Genomic DNA, 24204 nt, shown 5'->3' with positions numbered 1-24204 from the left:
ACCATCTGTTAAGAATACAATGGAGATCATAAAAAAAGAGTTTGGACGGATATCATATTACAAAATAAATGCACGGAAATCCCAAATTTTACCTATAAATATTCCCAGTGACTTGCTATATTATTTACAAAGCAAACACCCTTTTAACTGGCAAAAAGAACCGCTCTACATAAAAAACTTTTTCCAACACAATTTCACCCCTTAGCACTATATGACGTACGTTTACGTGCTGGCTGCGGGATACTTAACGCACGAGGATGTAAACATACAGTACGTCCTGTGGATGGCTGAGAAGCTGCGCCTGCGTCATCCCGCGGTGGGAGCCAGCTGTTACTGATAGCCGGCCTCCCATTGTAACAGCAGAGATCGATGAGAACATTGCTGTTAACCCCTTACATGCTGCTATCTCTGTGACTCCATCGGCCCTCCGCCTTTTTCTCCAGCAGTATTGGGATTCTATATTTCAATTCCTATCTCCCTTAGTTGGCTATACAGTCCACAATTCCCCAACCGTAGCCTTGATGAATATCGACTCCCATCTAATGCTACCAAAATCCTAGGCTGTAAAGTGCTGGCATTATCAAACGTGGGTATTCTTAGACATTGGAAAAGTACGAACATCCTTAAAATAGGAAAAACTATCACTTTAAATCAACCAAACCTTTATGCATGAAAAAATATCCGCAAGTAACACATCTAAAAAGTAGGATTCCAGCCCAACAGAAATCTTCCACCTGGAATTCTGCAAGCGCCTTTTCCAGATTCATCAGAGCACCTCCAACATCACCTGTAGAGCCGAGCTGAGCAGACTCTCTATATACCTTACAATCCAGAAGATGGCGCTATCAATCCAGGCTCACCTACAAAGTAGCAGCCCAAGTAGTTGCTACTAGAGATGAGCGAGTATACTCGCTAAGGCTAACTACTTGAGCGAGTAGTGCCTTAGCCGAGTATCCTCCCGCTCATCTGTAAAGATTCGGCTGCCTGCGCGGGGGAGCGGTGAGTTGTGGCGGGCAGCAGGGGGGAGAGAGGGAGAGGGGGGGTTGGGTCGGGGGAGAGCGAGATCTCCCCTCCGTTCCTCACCGCCGGCCCCCGAATCTTTAGAGATGAGCGGGAGGATACTCGGCTAAGGCACTACTCACTCAAGTAGTTAGCCTTAGCGAGTATACTCGCTCATCTCTAGTTGCTACCATCTCAAAGCCGTGCTGCATCAAAGGGCCCCAAGCCAAACACAGGGGGCCCAAATCACCACTCAGATCTGCCTCACAAAAGCCAAAATCAAGTAAATGATACACAAGAGCCTAATAGGAGTAGATCAATGATTGGAGAAATGACATAAGAGCATCCCGGAAACTGACTATATACCAAGAACTAAATACCTGGAAATCCTACCAGAACCCAGACAGCACCGTGTCCTGAGACACTACAGACTGAGCGCCCACAGCCTGGCCATCGAATGAGGGTTGCACAAGCAAAACTAGAAGCCCAGATCTCTGCAGACTTCAGCTCCATGGAGGAGAAAAACTCCACATCCTTCTGGGGGAAGAGGAAGACACAGCGGCCATAGCAGCACACTCTCAGAGGAGCATGATGTGTACCCCCCTCCCCCCACACACACATATGATGTGCCATGGACTTTATACCCCCCACACCGGAAGTGCACCTGCCCTGCTACTGCCATCTCACTATCCTTATTTTCTAATTGCTTTGACAATACTTTAGACCTGCCATTATAGCGTCTCTTGAATCTTTGTATTAATTTGGTTTCTGCATGGTGGTATTACTCAGACACTATATATTTGTATGATAGCATTATTTGGGCAGTGTGTGGTAGTAGTATATATAAAAAAGGTCTTTATTGTGAAATTATGTGAACTACAAAAAGTAGCTTGAAATCCTCCTTTTGTCTCATTAGTGACTCTTTCTGACATGCTGTCCCCCATGCTTTACACTGCAGCTTTGATTATTTAGATTTTGCATACACACAACGACCAAACAGTTTAAGAAGAATTTATTTCCATTATACAGGAACATAAGTATTATAACAAGGACCGTGCACTGAAAATTCTTTTCCAATGTCTCTGATTCAAGAGGTGATCACATAATACATAGCTGTTCTTGCACACCGGGTAATAGAGGTAGGACACTAACAGACCCCCTTTTTTAACACATATATGTAGTAATGAGACACGTGGACAGTGTTTGTCTGGAGAAATACTTTTATTTGTAGTCTATGGGAGACGATGATCATTGTACAGTTGGAGCCTCTTCACATTTCTAAGGCCCGGTCTAATGGAAGTAATTCCCCTTTAAGGAAAATAATAAATGATAACGAGAATCTGGTTAATGATCAGTATCTATTCTCATTCCCTGTATTTGTTTCCTACACATTTCATATTTTACAAAACACAGAAACAAAGCAAATCATATTAAAACAAGAATAAAATAGCAGCAATGCAGGAAATAAAACCCGAGGCGGATGGAATGAATACAATAAAATAATTGGGAATAAATAGAAATAGTCTTCATCATTTACCAAAAATATACATATTTGTCAACTTTGTCCCTCTCCTTCATAGTCTTCTATGAGTATTGTACACCAGAACATGGCGGTGATGGAGGGTGGGAGGGAAGTCCTCTAGTACGGAAACACTCTGGGGAAAAGGGACATTGTGTTATGCCCAGTGCAGAGCCTGAGAGGTGCAGCGTGACATGGGAATCCTACCATGGCGTTCTGTACAATCCTTGTCATGCTCCGCCCCATAAAGGGGTTGTCTAGCAGGGAGTGAAAATATCCTAAAAGCATAGGCTTAGTAAAAAAATAAACATATTTATATTCATCCTATTGATGTCTCGGGCACTCCAGTCCCCTCCATCTGCTTCTAGGTAGCACTGTCTAAGTGCATGACCACTGCAGCCAATCAGTGACCTCAAGGGTACTAATGCCGGTGCCAGCGACTGACCACAATGTTCATGCACTTAGACGGCATGTGACCATGCTACCCAGAAGCAGATAGAGACTAGAGGAGACTGGCGCACTAAGGGACCAGATCACCTGAGACATCAATAGGATGAGTGATGTAACTCAGTCTACAGTTCTCCTTTATGTCCATACCCGCTTCGTGGACCCGACTGGATCTGTATTATCAGACCTTTATAAAAAAATATATAAAATGTATGTGTAAGCAAACAATACAAAATAAAAGGTTAACAGCATGCTGAGACTTGTAGTATCACAACAGCTGGAGCACCACATCACTACTCTATAGATGTCATCTATACCCATTAATGCTAGCGCAACTTTCAAGTAATCCTCAAAAGAGCTTCTCCCCCCACTAAAATGGTTAAAAAAAAGTCTTTGACTTTTGAAGTATTTCTTGGTCATAGCTGTCACTGGGTGACATCCAATATGGCCGACTTACGGGCTGTCACCCAGTTTGACTGCAGCCCAGAAAGGTGATATCTTATCTATGGGAGGGCACGTAAAAACCAATCTGATATGTATAAAAATAATAGCGGGCGCTGTCTGGAGGCATTTTATATAAAAATAGCGAATATGCATCACAAGGTACCGACACAGTACAAAAAGCTGAGTATGGCTTCTGCAGCTTCATCCCAAGCTCCACCCATATCGCAGCATCTCTATATAACGGAGGTCATTTTTTGTGTTTAGTTATCCCACTGACCCAAACTTTGTGGGGGAGGGGCTAAAAATGGAGTCCCCACATGACCTGCACATTAAAGTGGACATTTTGTTCTTGTAGAATATTAAAGTTGGAAAGTAATAAGTAGCGAGTACCCCCCCTCCCAAAAAAAAGCCTTGTAAAAATCCTGAGATGTCCTTTCCTGTCCCATTGCTTCCTAGTTAAATGTGGCAGTGGGAAACCCGGATTACAACAGATATTGTCGGGATTGACGCTGCAAAAGGAATGGTCACCCAGCTTTCTTAGCCTCCAGAATAGCAAATCTGATTAACTATGTAGTAATAGCTCACTTTTCAGGAGTATGACAATACTGAGGACAACCACTGTACTGTCAGACATATCGGTTCCTGAAATGTTGGCGACAACCAATAATCAGCAATACAGATCCTACAGGGATCCTCACTCAGCTTTCCCAGACATCTATTTGGCATGGGATAAAACCAAAAAAAAAGACTATACTGACCTGTCTGCGGTCCCAAGCTGAGCAGTCCCCGCAACATTGCCACGGATGTCTGACGGAAGTCAGGTGACTGCTGTGGCCAATCAGAGGCTGCAGTGTCACCATCCTAAACTTCTGGGTTCATGGTGCCCAGGATGTGAGTGCTGATGCCAAAAGCTTAGACGGTGATGTTGCTGCCTCTGATTGGCCATAGTAGTGACTTGACTTCCGTCAGACAACTGCCCTGGTTGCCGGGATTGGACAGCGGAAGCCGCTCAGCTGTGTCCCACGGGGTGAATATAGTCTCCTTTTTTTGTTATCCTATGCCCAGTCCTTATATTTTATTTTGAATTGACACAACCTTTTTAAAGCTGCTCAAACCCTTTAAGAAAGCCGGGTAACCTCTGACAACTTCTATGGCAGCTTTCCAGAAGAAAGGACAACTGGAGGACTTAAAGAAGAAGTTTTCTGGGCACAAAACAACTTTCCAGAATCTGCAATACATCAGTACATTAAGTGACTTTGCAATATCAATAACCCCCTGCAGGAGAAATAGTGCTGGTTCTGCGTCTGTTATCAACGTGTCCTCCCCTGTCCATAGCGTCCAACATCTGTGAGATGGGCAGGGCAGGAGCAGACAGGGGAGGAAGCGCTGTAGTGCGCTGCTCCTGCGCAGTGCTGAGTGCCAGCCGGTTCCGTGTGCCTGCTTCACCAGGACTTCTCTGCAGCAATGCTGCCGAGTGGGAAGCCTACTAGAAATTTGAAGGACCCGCAGGGGATAGCGGAGCTGCATCACTGACAGACCAGTGCTATGCATCGTCTGCCACTTTGTTTACTACCAAGGTGACGCATGTAAACACAGCGGCAGATTGCTGGTAGCATGGGGACAAAAAGGTAGGTCCAGAGCGGCAGATAAAAGGTACAGGTTGCTGCTCAATAGCAGGTGATCACAGATATGAACAGTTGCAGATCTGTGGTTTGGTGCACGAAAAACCCCTTAAATAGTTAGTGATGAGATATCCCACATATTCACCGCACGATCCCATGGTCCCTTTCACAGACGTGTCAATGTTAAAAACGCAGTTGTGTTCACTGGCAACTTATTTGCCGTGCATTAAAACACACAAGCAGTTGTCACTTGTAGATGCCGCTTTGCTGGTGAACTGCTGTGACAGATAAGATGCGGTGACGCAGTGTGCATTGTGGTCCTAGGAGCAGTGGGAACTATTGCTAAAAGGTTACCGACTGGAATCCTACGATGATGGGCACAGTGCACTATTTTGGAGCTGATTATTCGCCAGCCCACTCCGACAACCATTGCTCGCACACTGCTCGCTCCTGCTCCGTCTCTTTCTTGCGCTCTGGTGGTTTCTGCACCTCTTCCTTCTTATCTGCTTTCACACCCTTGTTGATGATTTCAGTCATGGCATCATTTAGGCAGCAGATGGTATTGGTAGGCACCCAACTGGGATCCAACTCTGGCTGGAAAGGGTCAGGCGCTGTGACTTCAATAAGCTCTCGGTCAGTGGGGATCCGCAGGTAGTAGGCGTGAAGCATCATTCTGTAGGGGTCTGTGTCTGTCTTAAAGCTATAGGTAAAATCCCCCACAATGGGATACCCCAGAGCACTGCAGTGGACTCTGAGCTGGTGGGTACGGCCTGTAATACAAGGGAACAGGGAATATAATGGTTTACTTGTTGGCAAAATATGTAACCTATAAAGCTACAGTGCAACTCTGGCAAGAACACAGGCAGCATGGCCAAAGATCGCAATATTGCCATGCTACATTACAACCTGGTTATGTTGGGACTTGCAAGTTGCTGCAACCTGAAAAAAATCAAAAAAATCCCAAACTGCTGGATTTTAAGAGATCGTCGGGTTACGGTAACTTGTGAGTCACAACACGGTCACATTCACTTTAATGAGATTGCAGTGTAGCATGGAAATACTGCGATCTTTGGCTGCGCTATGTAGGCTGCAGCCTAAGCCGCAGTGTAACCCTAGTCTTAAAGGGGTTGTCCCGCGGCAGCAAGTGGGTCTATACACTTCTGTATGGCCATAATAATGCACTTTGTAATGTACATTGTGCATTAATTATGAGCCATACAGAAGTTCTAAAAAGTTTTTTACTTACCTGCTCCGTTGCTAGCGTCCTCGTTCCCATGGAGCCGACTAATTTTCGCCCTCCGATGGCCAAATTAGCCGCGCTTGCGCAGTCCGGGTCTTCTGCTTTCTTCAATGGGGCTCCGTGTAGCTCCGCCCCGTCACGTGCCGATTCCAGCCAATCAGGAGGCTGGAATCGGCAATGGACCGCACAGAAGAGCTGCGGTCCACGGAGGAAGAGGATCCCGGCGGCCATCTTCAGCCAGTAAGTATAGAAGTCACCGGAGCGCGGGGATTAAGGTAAGCGCTTAGCGGGTTTTTTTTTACGTCCCTGCATCGGGTTTGTCTCGCGCCGAACAGGGGGGGGGGGGGGTTTGAAAAAAAAAAAACCCGTTTCGGCGCGGGACAACCCCTTTAAGAAGAGCACACGGTATGTACAGCCCACAGTGACTGGGCACGTAACCACCAATAATGGCTCCCCCCACAAAATGGACAACTGCCCTTTAGAGGGTCTCTGATCCTGATGCCTAAGGCTTCAAGCTGTCCACAGCTGAACCTGGCTGATAACAGGGAACACATGATTACATTCTACTGCACACTAGACTTTAGGCTGAGTGTGACTTTAATGTTATTACTACCTACCTGTTAGAGGCTGTAATAAGACTTTTGTGACCGGATCACCTTTGTATAATCCACACTCTAGAGCAAAGATGTCGGTCTGACAAGGTTTTGGATTCTCGCACCCTGGAAGGGCAAAGACAGAAGTTTTAAAGTTACAAAGTGTAGTAATATATACCCAGACATGAAGCAACATGAGTAGAGATGAGCAAGTATACTCGCTAAGGCACATTACTCGAGCGAGTAGTGCCTTAGCCGAGTATCTCCCCGCTCGTCTCTAAAGATTCGGGAACCGGCGCGGGTGACAGGTGAGTTGCGGCGGAGGGGGAGGGAGAGAGAGATCTCCCCTCTGTTCCTCCCCGCTCTCCCCCGCCCCCCCCAAATCTTTAGAGACGAGCGGGGAGATACTCGGCTAAGGCACTACTCGCTCGAGTAATGTGCCTTAGCAAGTATACTCGCTCATCTCTAAACATGAGTAGCTATATAGCTCTCCCCAGGACTAATGCCTGCCTACTCATTAACGAACCCCTGGTTAGGCCAGTTGCACACAGGTGGATATGAATTGCGGAATCCGCGATAGTCAACTGCACGGACGATCCACACTCAAATAATAGAACATTTGCATATCCACTCACATGAGCGGATATCGATTTCAGCAAGTGGATTTAAAAATCGCAGCATATTTTTCTGCAGTATCCACACGGATGACTTCCATTGAAGTCAATGGAAGCCGTCCGACCAGCGGCCCATCCGCAATTGACATTGCGGATCGGCCGCAGATACCCGTGTCATCGCCTAGTGTCAGCGCGGGAAAAACATAGTTAAAAAACAAACAAACAAACAACAACAACAATTTGTACTGCGCATGACTGACGGTGAGTCGCCGTGTCATCCGCAATACAGGAGAAAGCAGATACGCAGGGTCGCTGGTCGTGGTCAGACCCAGATTCCGTCGCGGTGGCCCAGTCATGTGCAGCCAGCCTTAATAATGTGCAAGATGAGAGCTGGAAAGAACATCGACCATGAAAGCAAATAGAGTCATAAAATGTTACTTCCTGTATTCAGACCAACCTTATTGACACCTTTGCGGAGAATCCCTTCAAAACTTCGTGTTCAGTACTCACCCTCCGTTCCTTCTACGCACATCATATGTGTGAGTCCGTCCTGCGTGTTCTTGCCTATGGCCAGTGTGATCGTCATACGGTTCTCTGCCACAATACCCCTGACCTGCGCAGAAGAGGTAGTGTGAGTGCGTGTGAATACATATGCAATGCATAAGGGTATAAGGAGATGTCATAGTTACCAGAGCCAGATATGCCTTGGTGACAGTGCGTTCTTTGAAGCCTTTGTACGCCCGACCTGCGGCTTCCTTGTTGAGGGCAACGCAAAGAGCCCCACTGGTTGAAAAGTCAAGTTGATGGCAGAATCTGAAAGAGAGTACATGGAAGAAAATGTGGGTACAGGGGTGAAAGTGGGTACAGGGCTAAAAGTGGGTGCAGGAGCGAATAGGAGTGCAGGGGTAAAAATGGGTACTGGGGCATGACAAACTTTCCCCATACTTCTAAACTGTCAACTAAATTCTCGTTCTGCAAGATTTATTTCAAGACAAATCGGACTGCAGTTTTCAAAAGCCGGGAAAGCTGAGTGACAGCCCTTTGGAATCTGTTAGACCGCCATATTGCTTTACCAGAAATAAGGGTCATTCTATTCAGCAGTTTCTTAGCTATTTTTGTTTGAAGGAGAGCTTGGTCACCAATATGGCTCTCAAAGGAATAGATACCAGCTTTCCTGGAGTCGTGACTAATTAGTCATCCAGTGATATGGTACACTAGATTTACCATTCAGGAGTCTGAGAAAGCTGAGTGACAATCCTCTCAAGAACAGCAGAGCGGTCTGCTGCCAGTTGGGTATCCCAAAAAGAGAAAGCACTGAAACAATCGAATAGGCATTTAACGCCGTGACACTCAGGATGCGACTGACCTGAACCCGTAGTAGGTGTCGGGGTCGGCGAGTTCGGGGAAGCGGTGCTTCAGCTGCTTCTGAACGGTCAGCTTCTCGTACCACATCTTACTGTCTATACGGATATCCCAGTGCTTGTCCACCACCAAGAAGTCAGGGCTGTGGTACAGCAGGCGCAGGTTCTCTATACTGCCCGACTCCATGGGCACCGATGTACCAGCTGCAGAGAATGTAGAGGACATTATGGGATGTCTCACACGAGCAAAGAGAAGATATATCTCACCTGCATACACACAAATGTACACCTGTATACAGATGTTCACCCTGCACATACCATGTATACCTATATATCATACGCACACAGATATACACAGATACAGGGTGGTCATAATTAAACTAGATAATTAACTACAAATATGGGGCAGAACCCAATAAAAGTTGGCATGTATACTCCGTGGGGAACGGCGTTTAGATTTCTTGAAGATTTCCCCCTGTCTATGAAAGCGCTGCGGATTATGTTGGCGCTATACAAATAAAGATTATTATTATTAAATAAAAATTAGTATCATATGTTGCCACCAGGGGAATATTTGGCACTACGGAAGTGTTAGGCCTCATGTCCACGGGCAAAATATGATTTTAAATCCGCAGCGGATCACCCGCATGCGGATCCGCATCCCATAGGGATGCATTGACCACCTGCTGGTAGATAAATACCCGCGGATGGTCAATAAAAGTGAATTAAAAAAAAATAGAGCATGAAAAAAACCGTGACATGCTCCATTTTCGTGCGGGTCTCCCGCGGGACGGCTCCCGCAGGCTTCTATTGAAGCCTATGGAAGCCGTCCGGATCCACGGGAGACTTAAAATAAGAATAACTTACCCGCAGCGGACCGAGCAGGTCTTCTCTTCTTCACGGCCGGATCTTCTTTCATCGGCCCGGCGGATGTGCCCGGCACGCTGCCGGCGTGCCAAGTACATCCGCCAGCCGAAGAAAGAAGATCCGGCTGTGAAGAAGAGAAGACCTGCCCGGTCCGCTGCGGGCAAGTTTATTCTTCTTTTCAGCGCTCATGTCCACGGGGCAGGAGGGACCCGCTACGGAGTCTCCATGGAGACTCCGTAGCGGGCCTGATTTTCCCCCGTGGATAGGAGGAGGTCACAATTAGTGGTTACGAATCATTCATATTGGCTTGGAACAGGATTAAAGGGGTTGTCCCGCGCCAAAACGGGTTTTTTTTTTTTTTTTTTAACCCCCCCCCCGTTCGGCGCGAGACAACCCCGATGCAGGGGTTAAAAAAACAACCCGCACAGCGCTTACCTGAATCCCGGCGGTCCGGCGTCTTCATACTTACCTGCTGAAGATGGCCGCCGGGATCCTCTGTCTCCGTGGACCGCAGGGCTTCTGTGCGGTCCATTGCCGATTCCAGCCTCCTGATTGGCTGGAATCGGCACGTGACGGGGCGGAGCTACACGGAGCCGGCATTCTACACGAGCGGCCCCATAGAAGACTGCAGAAGACCCGGACTGCGCAAGCGCGGCTAATTTGGCCATCGGAGGGCGAAAATTAGTCGGCTCCATGGGAACGAGGACGCTAGCAACGGAGCAGGTAAGTATAAAACTTTTTATAACTTCTGTATGGCTCATAATTAATGCACAATGTACATTACAAAGTGCATTAATATGGCCATGCAGAAGTGTATAGACCCACTTGCTGCCGCGGGACAACCCCTTTAAGTTTACTGTATGATAGATCACTGATTTGTTCTAAAAAACAATAGTTATGGTAAATCTGTGTTCGTCGTACACTCATTATGAAAAAAAAAACACAAAAAAATGAAGCACTTAGGAGTTGGAATCGAATAAAACTTTCTCTGTGAGATTTTAAAGTTGTTATAAGTAAGTGATTACATATCAGAGCAAAAGGAGAATTTATTGTGGAGAACCGACCCCGTGTAGGGAGGCTCTAGGACCCTGTTGTACCGCCTATAGCTTGGATACAAGATGTGATACAGGCGGGCATGGAGGCTCTAGTACCCTGTTGTACCGCCTATAGCTTGGATACAAGATGTGATAAGATCTGCTATATCCCGGTATATATGTAAAACCCCTGTACATTACATATATACTGCTATATCCCTATTACATACACTTGTACACTACATGCATTACACATCTACTGCTATATCCCTGGTATATAAATACCCCCTGTACACTACATGCATTACATATATACTGCTATATCACCGGTATATGTACCCTCTGTACACTACATGCATGATATATATACTGCTATATCCCCGGTATATGTACCCCCTGTACACTACATGCATTACATATATACTGCGATATCCCCAGTATATGTACCCCCTGTACACTACATGCATGATATATATACTGCTATATCCCCAGTATATGTAAACCCTGTACACTACATGCATTTTATATATATATATATATACACTGCTATATCCCCAGTATATGTACCCCCTTTACACTACATGCATGATATATATACTGCTATATCCCCAGTATATGTAAACCCTGTACACTACATGCATTACATATATACTGCTATATCCCTAGTATATGTACCCCCTGTACACTACATGCATTTTATATATATATATATATATATATATATATATATACTGCTATATCCCCAGTATATGTACACCCTGTACACTACATGCATTATATATCTACTGCTATATCCCCAGTATATGTACCCCCTGCACACTACATGCATGATATATATACTGCTATATCCCCAGTATATGTAAACCCTGTACACTACATGCATTTTATATATATATATATATATACACTGCTATATCCCCAGTATATGTACCCCCTTTACACTACATGCATGATATATATACTGCTATATCCCCAGTATATGTAAACCCTGTACACTACACGCATTACATATATACTGCTATATCCCTAGTATATGTACCCCCTGTACACTACATGCATTTTATATATATATATATATATATATATATATATATATATATATATATATACTGCTATATCCCCAGTATATGTACACCCTGTACACTACATGCATTATATATCTACTGCTATATCCCCAGTATATGTACCCCCTGCACACTACATGCATGATATATATACTGCTATATCCCCAGTATATGTACCCCCTGTACACTACATGCATTACATATATACTGCTATATCCCCAGTATATGTACACCCTGTACACTACATGCATTATATATATACTGCTATATCCCCAGTATATGTACCCCCTGTACACTCCATGCATTATATATATACTGCTATATCCCCAGTATATGTACACCCTGTACACTACATGCATTACATATATACTGCTATATCCCCAGTATATGTACACCCTGTACACTACATGCAATATATATACTGCTATATCCCTAGTATATGTACCCTCTGTACACTACATGCATGATATATATACTGCTATATCCCCAGTATAGGTACCCCCTGTACACTACATGGATGATATATATATATATATATCCCCAGTATATGTACCCCCTCTACACTACATGCATTACATATATACTGCTATATCCCCAGTATATGTACCCTCTGTACACTACATGCATGATATATATACTGCTATATCCCCAGTATATGTACCCTCTGTACACTACATGCATTATATATATACTGCTATATCCCTAGTATATGTACCCTCTGTACACTACATGCATTATATATATACTGCTATATCCCCAGTATATGTATCCCCTGTACACTGCATGCATTATATATATATATATATATATATATATATATATATACTGCTATATCCCCAGTATATGTACACCCTGTACACTACATGCATTACATATATACTGCTATATCCCTAGTATATGTACCCTCTGTACACTACATGCATTATATATATATATATATATATATATATATATATATACTGCTATATCCCCAGTATATGTACCCCCTGTACACTACATGCATTAAATATATATATATATATATATATATATATATATATACTGCTATATCCCCAGTGTATGTACCCTCTGTACACTACATGCATGATATAAATACTGCTATATCCCCAGTATATGTACCCCCTGTACACTACATGCAATAAATATATATATATATATATACTGCTATATCCCCAGTGTATGTACCCCCTGTACACTACATGCATGATATATATACTGCTATATCCCCAGTATATGTACCCCCTGTACACTACATGCATTACATATATACTGCGATATCCCCAGTATATGTACCCCCTGTACACTACATGCATTACATATACACTGCTATATCCCAAGTATATGTACCCCCGGTACACTACATGCATGATATATATACTACTATATCCCCGGTATATATATATATATATATATACCCCTGTACCCGCTAGCATCCCGCACTGTTTACCTCTCTGCTCTCCTCCTCAGCACGCTGAAGCTCCCACCAATCCTGGAGCAGCTGTCCCCTCCGCAGCCAATCGGCAGCCTGGAGCGGCTGGTCACGTGTCCGCTGGACCGTCCTCACCCGGAAGTGGATGTGTTGGCGGGAAGCTGTGAGGAATGGAGGAGTACGAGCTGTACGGGGTGGAGGATGACTACGAGGAGCAGTTCTCCTCCGAGCTGGAGGTCCTCGCCGAGCTGGAAGGTGAGGCGGCTGCTGCTGCGTGGTCTTGCAACCTCCTGCTTGACTTCTTGTTCCAACTCTAAAAGTGTGTGCGCACCATCTCTGCTGGCTGGCATGAATGGAACTACGGTTGTTTACATCCAGAGGCTACAAACTGGGCAGCCCTAGTGACAAGGCTGAGGGCTCTAACCTCCCTGATACAGCGTAACAGACTGCAGAGCCGTCCTGCTCCAGTCAGACTACATCTCCCGGCATCCTCTGGCGGGGCATGCTGGGAGTTGTAGTTCTGTAACATTAGAAGGGCTGCTGGCTGCTGTAGGATTTGATTCTGAGGGGTTTTTAGTCCCTGATGATTCATGTTTCCATGCACTGACATGAAGCAGAGATTGTGACAATGGGTTGAGATGAGAGCATGATGTGTGACAGTTGCCTGCTTATGGGGTTCTCCCAACAAGCTGGTTCCTGGGGGGCAGGTCGAGCCCCTAAACTGCAGCGGGAGATAAGAACAGCCGTATACCTCCATATCAGCAGTATGATCGCTCCTGTCACACCTACCTGATCAGCTTCTACCAGGAGGTAAGTTCTAGACCGGATCGGAGAGTCTCTGGATCTTGTGTATGTGGACTTCTCTAAAGTGCTTGATACTGCGCCGCATAAAAGGTTGGTATATAACATGAGTGTGTGTACGGCCGCCTGCAGACCGGCGGGATTTCCCGTGGAAGCTGCCATAGGATTGCGTTAACAACTGCAATCCTAGGCAGACGGCTGCGATTTGTCCGCGCGGCAAACAAATCGCGGCATGCTCTATTTGTGCGGTGCTCACAGAGCCCCGCACAGAAATCTCACTCCCTGGCCGGAGGCTCCGGTCTGCGCATGCGCCAGCAGCTTGCACATCAAACAGCCGGGGCTGCGGGAGCAGGTGAGTACGCTCTGCTCTCTGCAGGGGCCCGGGTCGGGTCCCGCTGCGAGAATTCTCTCAGCCGGATCCTACCCGGCTGTCTGCAGGCGGCCTAAGTGGGTAAGTAACTGGTCAGTGATAGAAAGCAGAGGGTGGTTGTAAATGGTACATACTCTGATTGGGTCACTGTTACTAGTGGGGTACCGCAGGGGGCAGTGTTGGAGGGGTCGCCAGCGGGGTACCGCAGGGGGCAGTGTTGGAGGGGGTCGCCAGCGGGGTACCGCAGGGGGCAGTGTTGGAGGGGGTCGCCAGCGGGGTACCGCAGGGGGCAGTGTTGGAGGGGGTCGCCAGCGGGGTACCGCAGGGGGCAGTGTTGGAGGGGGTCGCCAGCGGGGTACCGCAGGGGGCAGTGTTGGAGGGGGTCGCCAGCGGGGTACCGCAGGGGGCAGTGTTGGAGGGGGTCGCCAGCGGGGTACCGCAGGGGGCAGTGTTGGAGGGGGTCGCCAGCGGGGTACCGCAGGGGGCAGTGTTGGAGGGGGTCGCCAGCGGGGTACCGCAGGGGGCAGTGTTGGAGGGGGTCGCCAGCGGGGTACCGCAGGGGGCAGTGTTGGAGGGGGTCGCCAGCGGGGTACCGCAGGGGGCAGTGTTGGAGGGGGTCGCCAGCGGGGTACCGCAGGGGGCAGTGTTGGAGGGGGTCGCCAGCGGGGTACCGCAGGGGGCAGTGTTGGAGGGGGTCGCCAGCGGGGTACCGCAGGGGGCAGTGTTGGAGGGGGTCGCCAGCGGGGTACCGCAGGGGGCAGTGTTGGAGGGGGTCGCCAGCGGGGTACCGCAGGGGGCAGTGTTGGAGGGGGTCGCCAGCGGGGTACCGCAGGGGGCAGTGTTGGAGGGGGTCGCCAGCGGGGTACCGCAGGGGGCAGTGTTGGAGGGGGTCGCCAGCGGGGTACCGCAGGGGGCAGTGTTGGAGGGGGTCGCCAGCGGGGTACCGCAGGGGGCAGTGTTGGAGGGGGTCGCCAGCGGGGTACCGCAGGGGGCAGTGTTGGAGGGGGTCGCCAGCGGGGTACCGCAGGGGGCAGTGTTGGAGGGGGTCGCCAGCGGGGTACCGCAGGGGGCAGTGTTGGAGGGGGTCGCCAGCGGGGTACCGCAGGGGGCAGTGTTGGAGGGGGTCGCCAGCGGGGTACCGCAGGGGGCAGTGTTGGAGGGGGTCGCCAGCGGGGTACCGCAGGGGGCAGTGTTGGAGGGGGTCGCCAGCGGGGTACCGCAGGGGGCAGTGTTGGAGGGGGTCGCCAGCGGGGTACCGCAGGGGGCAGTGTTGGAGGGGGTCGCCAGCGGGGTACCGCAGGGGGCAGTGTTGGAGGGGGTCGCCAGCGGGGTACCGCAGGGGGCAGTGTTGGAGGGGGTCGCCAGCGGGGTACCGCAGGGGGCAGTGTTTGGAGGGGGTCGCCAGCGGGGTACCGCAGGGGGCAGTGTTTGGAGGGGGTCGCCAGCGGGGTACCGCAGGGGGCAGTGTTTGGAGGGGGTCGCCAGCGGGGTACCGCAGGGGGCAGTGTTTGGAGGGGGTCGCCAGCGGGGTACCGCAGGGGGCAGTGTTTGGAGGGGGTCGCCAGCGGGGTACCGCAGGGGGCAGTGTTTGGAGGGGGTCGCCAGCGGGGTACCGCAGGGGGCAGTGTTTGGAGGGGGTCGCCAGCGGGGTACCGCAGGGGGCAGTGTTTGGAGGGGGTCGCCAGCGGGGTACCGCAGGGGGCAGTGTTTGGAGGGGGTCGCAGCGGGGTACCGCAGGGGGCAGTGTTTGGAGGGGGTCGCCAGCGGGGTACCGCAGGGGGCAGTGTTTGGAGGGGGTCGCCAGCGGGGTACCGCAGGGGGCAGTGTTTGGAGGGGGTCGCCAGCGGGGTACCGCAGGGGGCAGTGTTTGGAGGGGGTCGCCAGCGGGGTACCGCAGGGGGCAGTGTTTGGAGGGGGTCGCCAGCGGGGTACCGCAGGGGGCAGTGTTTGGAGGGGGTCGCCAGCGGGGTACCGCAGGGGGCAGTGTTTGGAGGGGGTCGCCAGCGGGGTACCGCAGGGGGCAGTGTTTGGAGGGGGTCGCCAGCGGGGTACCGCAGGGGGCAGTGTTTGGAGGGGGTCGCCAGCGGGGTACCGCAGGGGGCAGTGTTTGGAGGGGGTCGCCAGCGGGGTACCGCAGGGGGCAGTGTTTGGAGGGGGTCGCCAGCGGGGTACCGCAGGGGGCAGTGTTTGGAGGGGGTCGCCAGCGGGGTACCGCAGGGGGCAGTGTTTGGAGGGGGTCGCCAGCGGGGTACCGCAGGGGGCAGTGTTTGGAGGGGGTCGCCAGCGGGGTACCGCAGGGGGCAGTGTTTGGAGGGGGTCGCCAGCGGGGTACCGCAGGGGGCAGTGTTTGGAGGGGGTCGCCAGCGGGGTACCGCAGGGGGCAGTGTTTGGAGGGGGTCGCCAGCGGGGTACCGCAGGGGGCAGTGTTTGGAGGGGGTCGCCCCTATTCTTTTTAATATATTAATGCCCTGGTAGGATTGTGCAGTAAAATACCAATATTTGCAGATGACACAAAACTATGTAAAGTAATTAGAGAGGACAGAATGTGGTGACAAGAGGATCTGGATAAGTTGGGGGTAGAAAAGTGGTAAATGAGGTCTAACAGTGATAACTGTAAGGTTCTGCACATGGGCAGAGGAAATACATGTCACCATTACACACTAAATGGGAAACCACTGGGAAACACTGATATGGAGAAGGACATTGAAATCAATGGGAGCTGTGCCGGCAGTTACAAGCATCGGCCACTACAGAGGTCGGCACAGAGGATTCTACTCCGACCTCTGTGTGCTTCGAGTGGAAGCGTCTGTGCAGTAGCTGGCGCTTGCAACTGCAATCACAGCTCCCATAGATTTCAATGAGAGCCGTGCCTGCAGTTACATGTGTCGCCCACTGCGTGGAAGTCGGCGTGGAATCTTCCCCTCCGACCTCAATTATTGCGGCACTGACAGCATGCGTCTGCACAACTCATCGGTCAGGGTCCCGAGCTAAGGACCCCAGCTGATCAACTATTGATGACCTGATTATAGGTCCTCAATAGTATTTCAGTGGAAAAACCCTTTAACTGAAGCAACCAGTGTCAGGCAGCTGCTGCCAAGGCAAGTAGGATTATGGGGGACATCAAAAGAAGTCTAGGGGCACATGATGAGAAGATTGTTCTTCCTCTTTACAAGTCACTGTTCAGACCACACATGGAATATTGTGGGCACCGGTACTCAAGAAGGACACATCAGAGCTTGAGTGGGTACAAAGGTGGGCAACTAAAGTAATAAACGGAATGGGCGGACTACAATACCCAGAGAGGTGATCAAAATTGGGATTGTTTAGTGTCGGCAAAAGATGGCTAAAGGGTGACCTGATAACTATGTATAAATATATCAGAGGACAAAACAGAGATCTCTCCCATCGTCTATTATACCCAGGACTGTCACAAGGGGGCGCCCTCTACATTTAGAGGAAAGAAGGTTTTGTACACCGACATAGACGGGGGTTCTTTACTGTAAGAGCAGTCAGACTATGAAACTCTGCCTGAGGACGGGGTGATCGTGAACTCACTAGAAGAGTACAAAAACATTGATGACCCGGATGTGGAAACAGTAAAAGGAATCAGTGATTGCCTTTACTCTCCATTAGGCCTCCTGTCCACGGGTGGGTCGGATTCCACATGCAGGAGCCTGCAATGGAACCCGACCCTGCTTTCCTGTCCAGGTCTACTTTTTTCCTCTACTGTGGTTGTGTGCGGAAGTGCCAGCTGGCACACGTGCAGTACGGTTGTCTTTTTTTTTTTTTCCAAACTCCTACTTTGCCACGGAATCTGCGGCCCCTCATACTATGTCAATTGCAGACGGACTGCGGATCGGATGGCTTCCATTGACCACGGATAGAAGCCGTCCACATGGAATCCGCTCTAGAATGGAACATGTTGCGATTTGTTTTCCGCATGCAGAATCCGGAAAACAAATCCGTATGTGTAAATTCAAGTGCGGATGCCTGTGGTTCCCTATAGGCGGGTTTAACTGTGGATAGTCCAACTGAAATCTGCCCGTGGGCATTGGGCTTTAAGTATCCTCAGAGTCCGATCACGCGGGGTGGAAATGCTGCAGAATGTTCACAGCCTACAAATTCCGCTGTGAGCGCCAAGCTTCCGGTCAGGGGATGCCCTTTCCAGATCAGCTGACCAGCGGCTCGGGGCTCACTAGGGGATGCTGGGTGATGAGGCACGATATATTGTGAAGTGAGGGGCGAGCGCTGTAGCTGCTAAAGTCCGGTGTGGCTACACGTCTGATTCCTGCTCAAAATCCACACAGAAGGTTCGGATTTTTACGGTTTTTTTTTTCAGTGCGGGAATTTGCCACAGACCTTCCCATTGTGGATATTCCGCAGCGTTTCCGCTGCATATGAACGCACCCGTATGCTTCTGCTTCAAGGCTATTAGTTGAGGTGAATCTGTGCTGCATTATCTGCACATGCTCAGTAGGGAAGCTCCTCCCCTACAGACCGGGGGAAGAAGGGGTGGGGCAGCGGGCATACCGCACTGGTCACACGGCTGCTAGACAACAGGAAGATGGTAGTAAAGCAGGTACAAGCTTACCGCACTTGGCATGAATCAGTAGTCCAGTGTATGTGGAGGCGGACGCTTGGCATACCAGATCCACAGGCCTGCTGGAATGTGACAGTATTGTCTAGATGTCCGTCTGTCAGTCCTGCATTACTACACCATTCATCCGATCGCCATGGGAAGTTGTTGAGTACACTCCTGGGAAGATTACTGGCATAGTACAACTATCCTACGATAGGTGGCGCGCGTGCGAGCGTCATCGACAGTTATGCCCCCCAGACAAAGATCGTTTGATTTCCATCTCAAGCACGAAAGCAAAAGGCATTACGAGCAACGGGATGCGTGTTCAACCAGAAAATGATGCATCCGCCGAACGTATCACAAGACAATTGCTGCATATTGAGAATGCTGAGGTAACATGAAAGCTGCGCTGTGATTGGTTGCTATTAAGAATGCTGAGGTAACATGAAAGCTGTGCTGTGATTGGTTGCTATTAAGAATGCTGAGGTAACATGAAAGCTGCACTGTGATTGGTTGTTATTTCTTATACTACTGAGGTAACATGAAAGCTGTGCTGTGATTGGTTGCTATTAAGAATGCTGAGGTAACATGAAAGCTGTGATTGGTTGTTATTTCTTATACTACTGAGGTAACATGAAAGCTGTGCTGTGATTGGTTGCTATTTCTTATACTGCTGAGGTAACATGAAAGCTGTGCTGTGATTGGTTGCTATTTGTTATACTGCTGAGGTACAATGAAAGCTGTGCTGTGATTGGTGGCTGCTACTTATACTACTGAGGTTGCATGAAAGCTGCACTGTGATTGGTTGTTATATATTATACCGCTGAGGTAAAATGAAAGCTGCGCTGTCATTGGTTGCACTTTCTTATACCGCTGAGGTAACATGAAAGCTGTTCTGTGATTGGTTGCTACTTCTACTACTGAGGTTACATGAAAGCTGTGATTGGTATAGAATATACTGCTGAGGTTACATGAAAGCTGCGATGTGATTGGTTGCTATTTCTTATACTGCTGAGGTAACATGAAAGCTGCGCTGTGATTGGTTGCTATTTCTTATACCGCTGAGCCAACATGAAAGCTGCGCTGTGATTGGTTGCTATTTCTTATACCGCTGAGCCAACATGAAAGCTGCGCTGTGATTGGTTGCTATTTCTTATACTGCTGAGGTTACATGAAAGCTGCGCTGTGATTGGTTGCTATTTCTTATGCTGCTGAGGTTACATGAAAGCTGCGCTGTGATTGGTTGTTATATATTATACTGCTGAGGTAAAATGAAAGCTGCGCTGTGATTGGTTGCTCTTTCTTATACCGCTGAGGTAACATGAAAGCTGTTCTGTGATTGGTTGCTACTTCTACTACTGAGGTTACATGAAAGCTGCGCTGTGATTGGTTGTTATATATCATACCACTGAGATAACATGAAAGCTGCGCTGTGGTTGTTGTATATTATACTGAAGTAACATGAAAGATGCGCTGTGATTGCATGTTATATGTTATAAAGCTGAGGTAACATGTAAGCTGCGCTGCGAATAGTTGTTATCTATATATAAAAACGAATGTCTGTCTTCGCAGTGATGGGTACACTAGTATGTTATAATTTGTGATCCGTTATTATTCGTATTGCCAGATTGGAGTGAGGAAAAAAAAATTTTCTCCTAAAATGAGGAAAATTGTCTCACTGAGTTTTTGCCTTCCTCTGGATCAACATCAGGAGGGGTAATAGGCTGAACTGGGTGGACAGATGTCTTTTACTTTTATACCCTTATACACTTACTATATAGGTTATATGGCTTCCATCAATCTTCTTTCCTATATCTGTGGAATCTAACACATTATTTTGTACCAACAGGTAACATCCCTTCCCAATCTGCTCCCAAAATATCACAGTTCCGCAATAAGTTGTCATTTGAGGAGGCGCTTAACTCCGCTAACCACGTAGGAACCGCTGACTGTGGTAATCCCAGCCACAGTGTGAATGGCAGTCTGACAGCCGAGAAGTCTAAGAAGCGAGATGCTGCCTTGCTGCTCCTATCGGAAGAGGATGAATTGTCGGACAGCCTCTGCGAGCCTCTGTGCAGTATGTTATTCGCAATTCACTTTTTCTTTGCTCTAAAAAATTAGACATTTTTGACAATTTTTTAACATACTTTGTGCTTTAAGGGGGTGTTTCTAGACTCGGGCAGTATAATATATAACACAGGGGGACTTTGAATGCAGCGATTTAGAAAAAAAAAACTCCGAAAAAGGGGTTTTATTGCAGAAAAGTGGAAAAACCTTAAAAAAAAATAAGAATTTTGCTATCACTGTAATCGTACTGGCCCGCAGAAAAAAGTATTGTCATTTATGCTGCATAATTAACGCTTTAAAAAAAAAAAAAATTATGGCAGGTCATAAAAAAAAATTATATTTTTTACAATATAGTGTATGTACTCAAACATGGCACAGACACAAACTACAGTTTGCCACGCAAAAAACAAGCCCTTATACGGCCGCATCTACTGAAAAAATAAAAAAGGTACGGCTTATGAAAAATGGAGATAAATATCCGCCAAAAATCGTTGCGTCCTTAAGCCCAAAATAGGCCTCGTCCTGAAGGGGTTAATATCAGACTGGCAGTGGCACAACTCCTGACACCCACGACAAAAACTGTTTGAGGATGCATACACACGGAGTGCAGGTCCTGCACAAAATCCACGTCATTTGCTTCAGGTTTTGACTCTTCGGCAGATTTCACTCTTTCGATGGAAGGGGTGAAGTCTGCTGCAGATCCACACCAAAATCTGTGTAAAAATCTGCATCAATAATGCGGACTTTGATGCTTTTGTTTGACGTAAATTTTGCTGCAAATTTTTTGCTATGGAAAATCCGTAACAATTCGTTTATGTCTGCATGCACCCTGAAAGGGCAGTGGTGATCAGACAAGTGCCGCAGCCTCTTTACTGTACACCAGCACAACACCGTACATTATATATCAGCGCAATCCCATTCACTTGAATGGGACTGAGCTGCAGAAGTCAGGTCACTAATGAATGTGATGTTACAGGCTGGAAAAGAGACTGCAGTGCTCACATGCACACCACAGCCCCTTCAAACATCTGATCTGTGGAGGGGCTGGAAGGTGGCCCCCACCGATCTGATATTGATCCTATCCTGGGGATTGGTTACCAAAGGTTAAAGGGTAATCCCTTCAATTTCCCACCATTCTCAAAATTTCTGATTGCGATCAGTGAATGGAGGCATTGCTGCTTTCTTCCTGTAGTTTAAAGGGGTTGTACCAGAATTACAAGTTATCTACACTACAGGATGGAGGATAACTTGCTGATCGGTGGGGGTTCCATGCCTACTCTTCTTACCTCCTGCGGGAATGTTTCTTCCACCCGCAGTGAGATCAATTTTAATACAACGGTGTCCGAGCATACGTAGCTGCCGCTCCGTTCATTTCAGTAGGGCAGATGAAGATACCCGAGCTCTTGCTTCTCATCTATCTCCCCAGTCCCACTGAAAATGAGTGGAGTAGCAGCGCACTGGTGCGACCACTGCTGTATTATGCAAAATGGGTAATTTGTTACAATGTATCATTACAGGTTGATTATTAGTCTTGAGTTTTACGGTGCATTCGCCCTACATGTACAGTACATGGGCATGCACTGGCATTTGTCACCCATAGGATGCCATGTTAATAAAACATGTCATACAGGTTTTTTTTTTTTCTTAACATGATGCTGCATAGAGAACCATAGTCAACTACCCTAATTTGTACAGCAGTTATAAACCGATGCCAATATATGCTGGCCCGCAGGAAGCTAAAATAGCACAATTTTGACATCTGTTGGGTGAAAGGCGGCCAATGGGTGTGTTAGATGTCTAGAGCTTTCCTGACGAATAAGCCTAATATACACTGAAAACAAAGACTGCATTTAGCCTTACTAAGGAATGCGTAGACTGGATACAACTACAGCAAACCCTCAGCTGTGAGAAGTATCAGGTCTGTAGAGGTTTTCACTTTTAAATAAACAAGGATCTCCTTTCACTAACAGCATGCAGAGATCTTGAAGTGTTAGTCGAACACATTATATTAACCCTTCCCAATCCACTGTCTGACATCTAAAGACATTCTGATTGAAGGCTGTACAGCTCCAATGTCAGAAGACGTCAGGCAGGGTATTCTTACTGTATATTATTGGCCGCTCTGTTGTCGGGGGGGCCTCTCCAGCATGTCACGTACCACAGTACTGGGTCTTGCCAGCAGATGGCGCCATTGTATAATGACAGAAAGAGAAAGCCCCCTAGGAAACCCTGAATCCAAAATTGGATTGCAAAAGGTTAAGAAGCTGCAAAACATTTCTGTTTGCAACCATGTTTTCTTTTTGTATAATGGGTATAAAAGTTGATTTAAAAAAAGAAATTTAAAAATAAAACTTGTTCTTTTTCTAGCTCCTAAAGCTAAGCGGCCCAAATTGGAGGCTGTCAAAAAGCTGAACTTTGGAAGTAGAGATGATTCAGTGCTTAGTCCAGCAGTAAGTGATGACATCACTCCTCCACCGTCACCCAATCCCACGCAGCAGGGAAATGACAGGTAAGAAGTGTATGCTCTGCTTTTGATAGCAACGGTGTCCTAGTGGTCTGCAACCTGCTGCTCTCCAGCTGCTGTAAAACTACAGCTTCCAGCATGCCCAGACAGCCAGCAGAAGCTCACTGCTCTATTGCAAAGATTCCCATATTGCTTTAGTCTGCTCATCCATACAGGCAGAAATATTGGCAGGGTATGACCATAGCTTTATATGTATCCCGTCCGTACAGCAACATACACTGAACGGTCCCTTTCATGATCGGCGCATCCCTGAATGTAAACTATTATTGTGACCCCCGGAGTGCAGCATAAAATCACGTGACAAGTTTTCCGTGGATCAGCTTCAGTGTAAATCGACATTAGATGAGGAAATCGCTCAGATCGCTGGATTTTCAACAAGGCCGGGTCATCAGTGGTAGACTAGCTGGGGCCGGGATGTTGCTGCCAGTGTTGTGGAGTTCTCTCATGTAATGGTGTGAAGAGTATACTAAGAATAGTGTGATCCAGGAAAAAGATTTCCATCCACAGGATCACCATTCTCTGAATAGCTCATAAACGAAAGGGATTACTTAGTAGTGGAAAACCATCACCTGGTCAGATGGATCCAGATTTCTGGTGTGTCAAAATTGGCACATGCAGCATGAATGAATA

General features: G+C 47.8%; 2 protein-coding genes across 3 annotated transcripts in view; one reads left to right on the top strand and one right to left on the bottom strand.

The window, feature by feature from the left end:
* Positions 1-2032: 2032 nt before the first annotated feature.
* On the bottom strand, positions 2033-13287 carry RPUSD1 (RNA pseudouridine synthase domain containing 1). The gene is made up of 6 exons (XM_066576618.1): positions 13252-13287; positions 8845-9043; positions 8168-8291; positions 7989-8091; positions 6889-6990; positions 2033-5801 (listed from the first exon to the last, which is right to left on the bottom strand). The coding sequence occupies exons 2-6, from the start codon at positions 9024-9026 to the stop codon at positions 5434-5436; spliced, it is 879 nt and encodes a 292-aa protein (XP_066432715.1). The 5' UTR covers positions 9027-9043; positions 13252-13287; the 3' UTR covers positions 2033-5433.
* A 96-nt stretch (positions 13288-13383) lies between these two features.
* The window catches only part of CHTF18 (chromosome transmission fidelity factor 18), a 56167-nt gene continuing 45346 nt past the window's right edge, over positions 13384-24204 (top strand). For both annotated transcript variants that reach the window (XM_066576617.1, XM_066576616.1), the window contains exons 1-3: positions 13384-13488; positions 20833-21060; positions 23418-23559. In XM_066576617.1, coding sequence (XP_066432714.1) covers positions 13404-13488; positions 20833-21060; positions 23418-23559 — 455 coding nt within the window. In that variant the 5' untranslated portion in view covers positions 13384-13403. The remainder of the gene's footprint in view (positions 13489-20832; positions 21061-23417; positions 23560-24204) is intronic.

The sequence above is a fragment of the Eleutherodactylus coqui genome, chromosome 8 (assembly GCF_035609145.1).
Source record: "Eleutherodactylus coqui strain aEleCoq1 chromosome 8, aEleCoq1.hap1, whole genome shotgun sequence".
Taxonomy (NCBI): Eukaryota; Metazoa; Chordata; class Amphibia; order Anura; family Eleutherodactylidae; genus Eleutherodactylus; species Eleutherodactylus coqui.
This window is presented reverse-complemented; position numbering and strand designations above follow the sequence as displayed.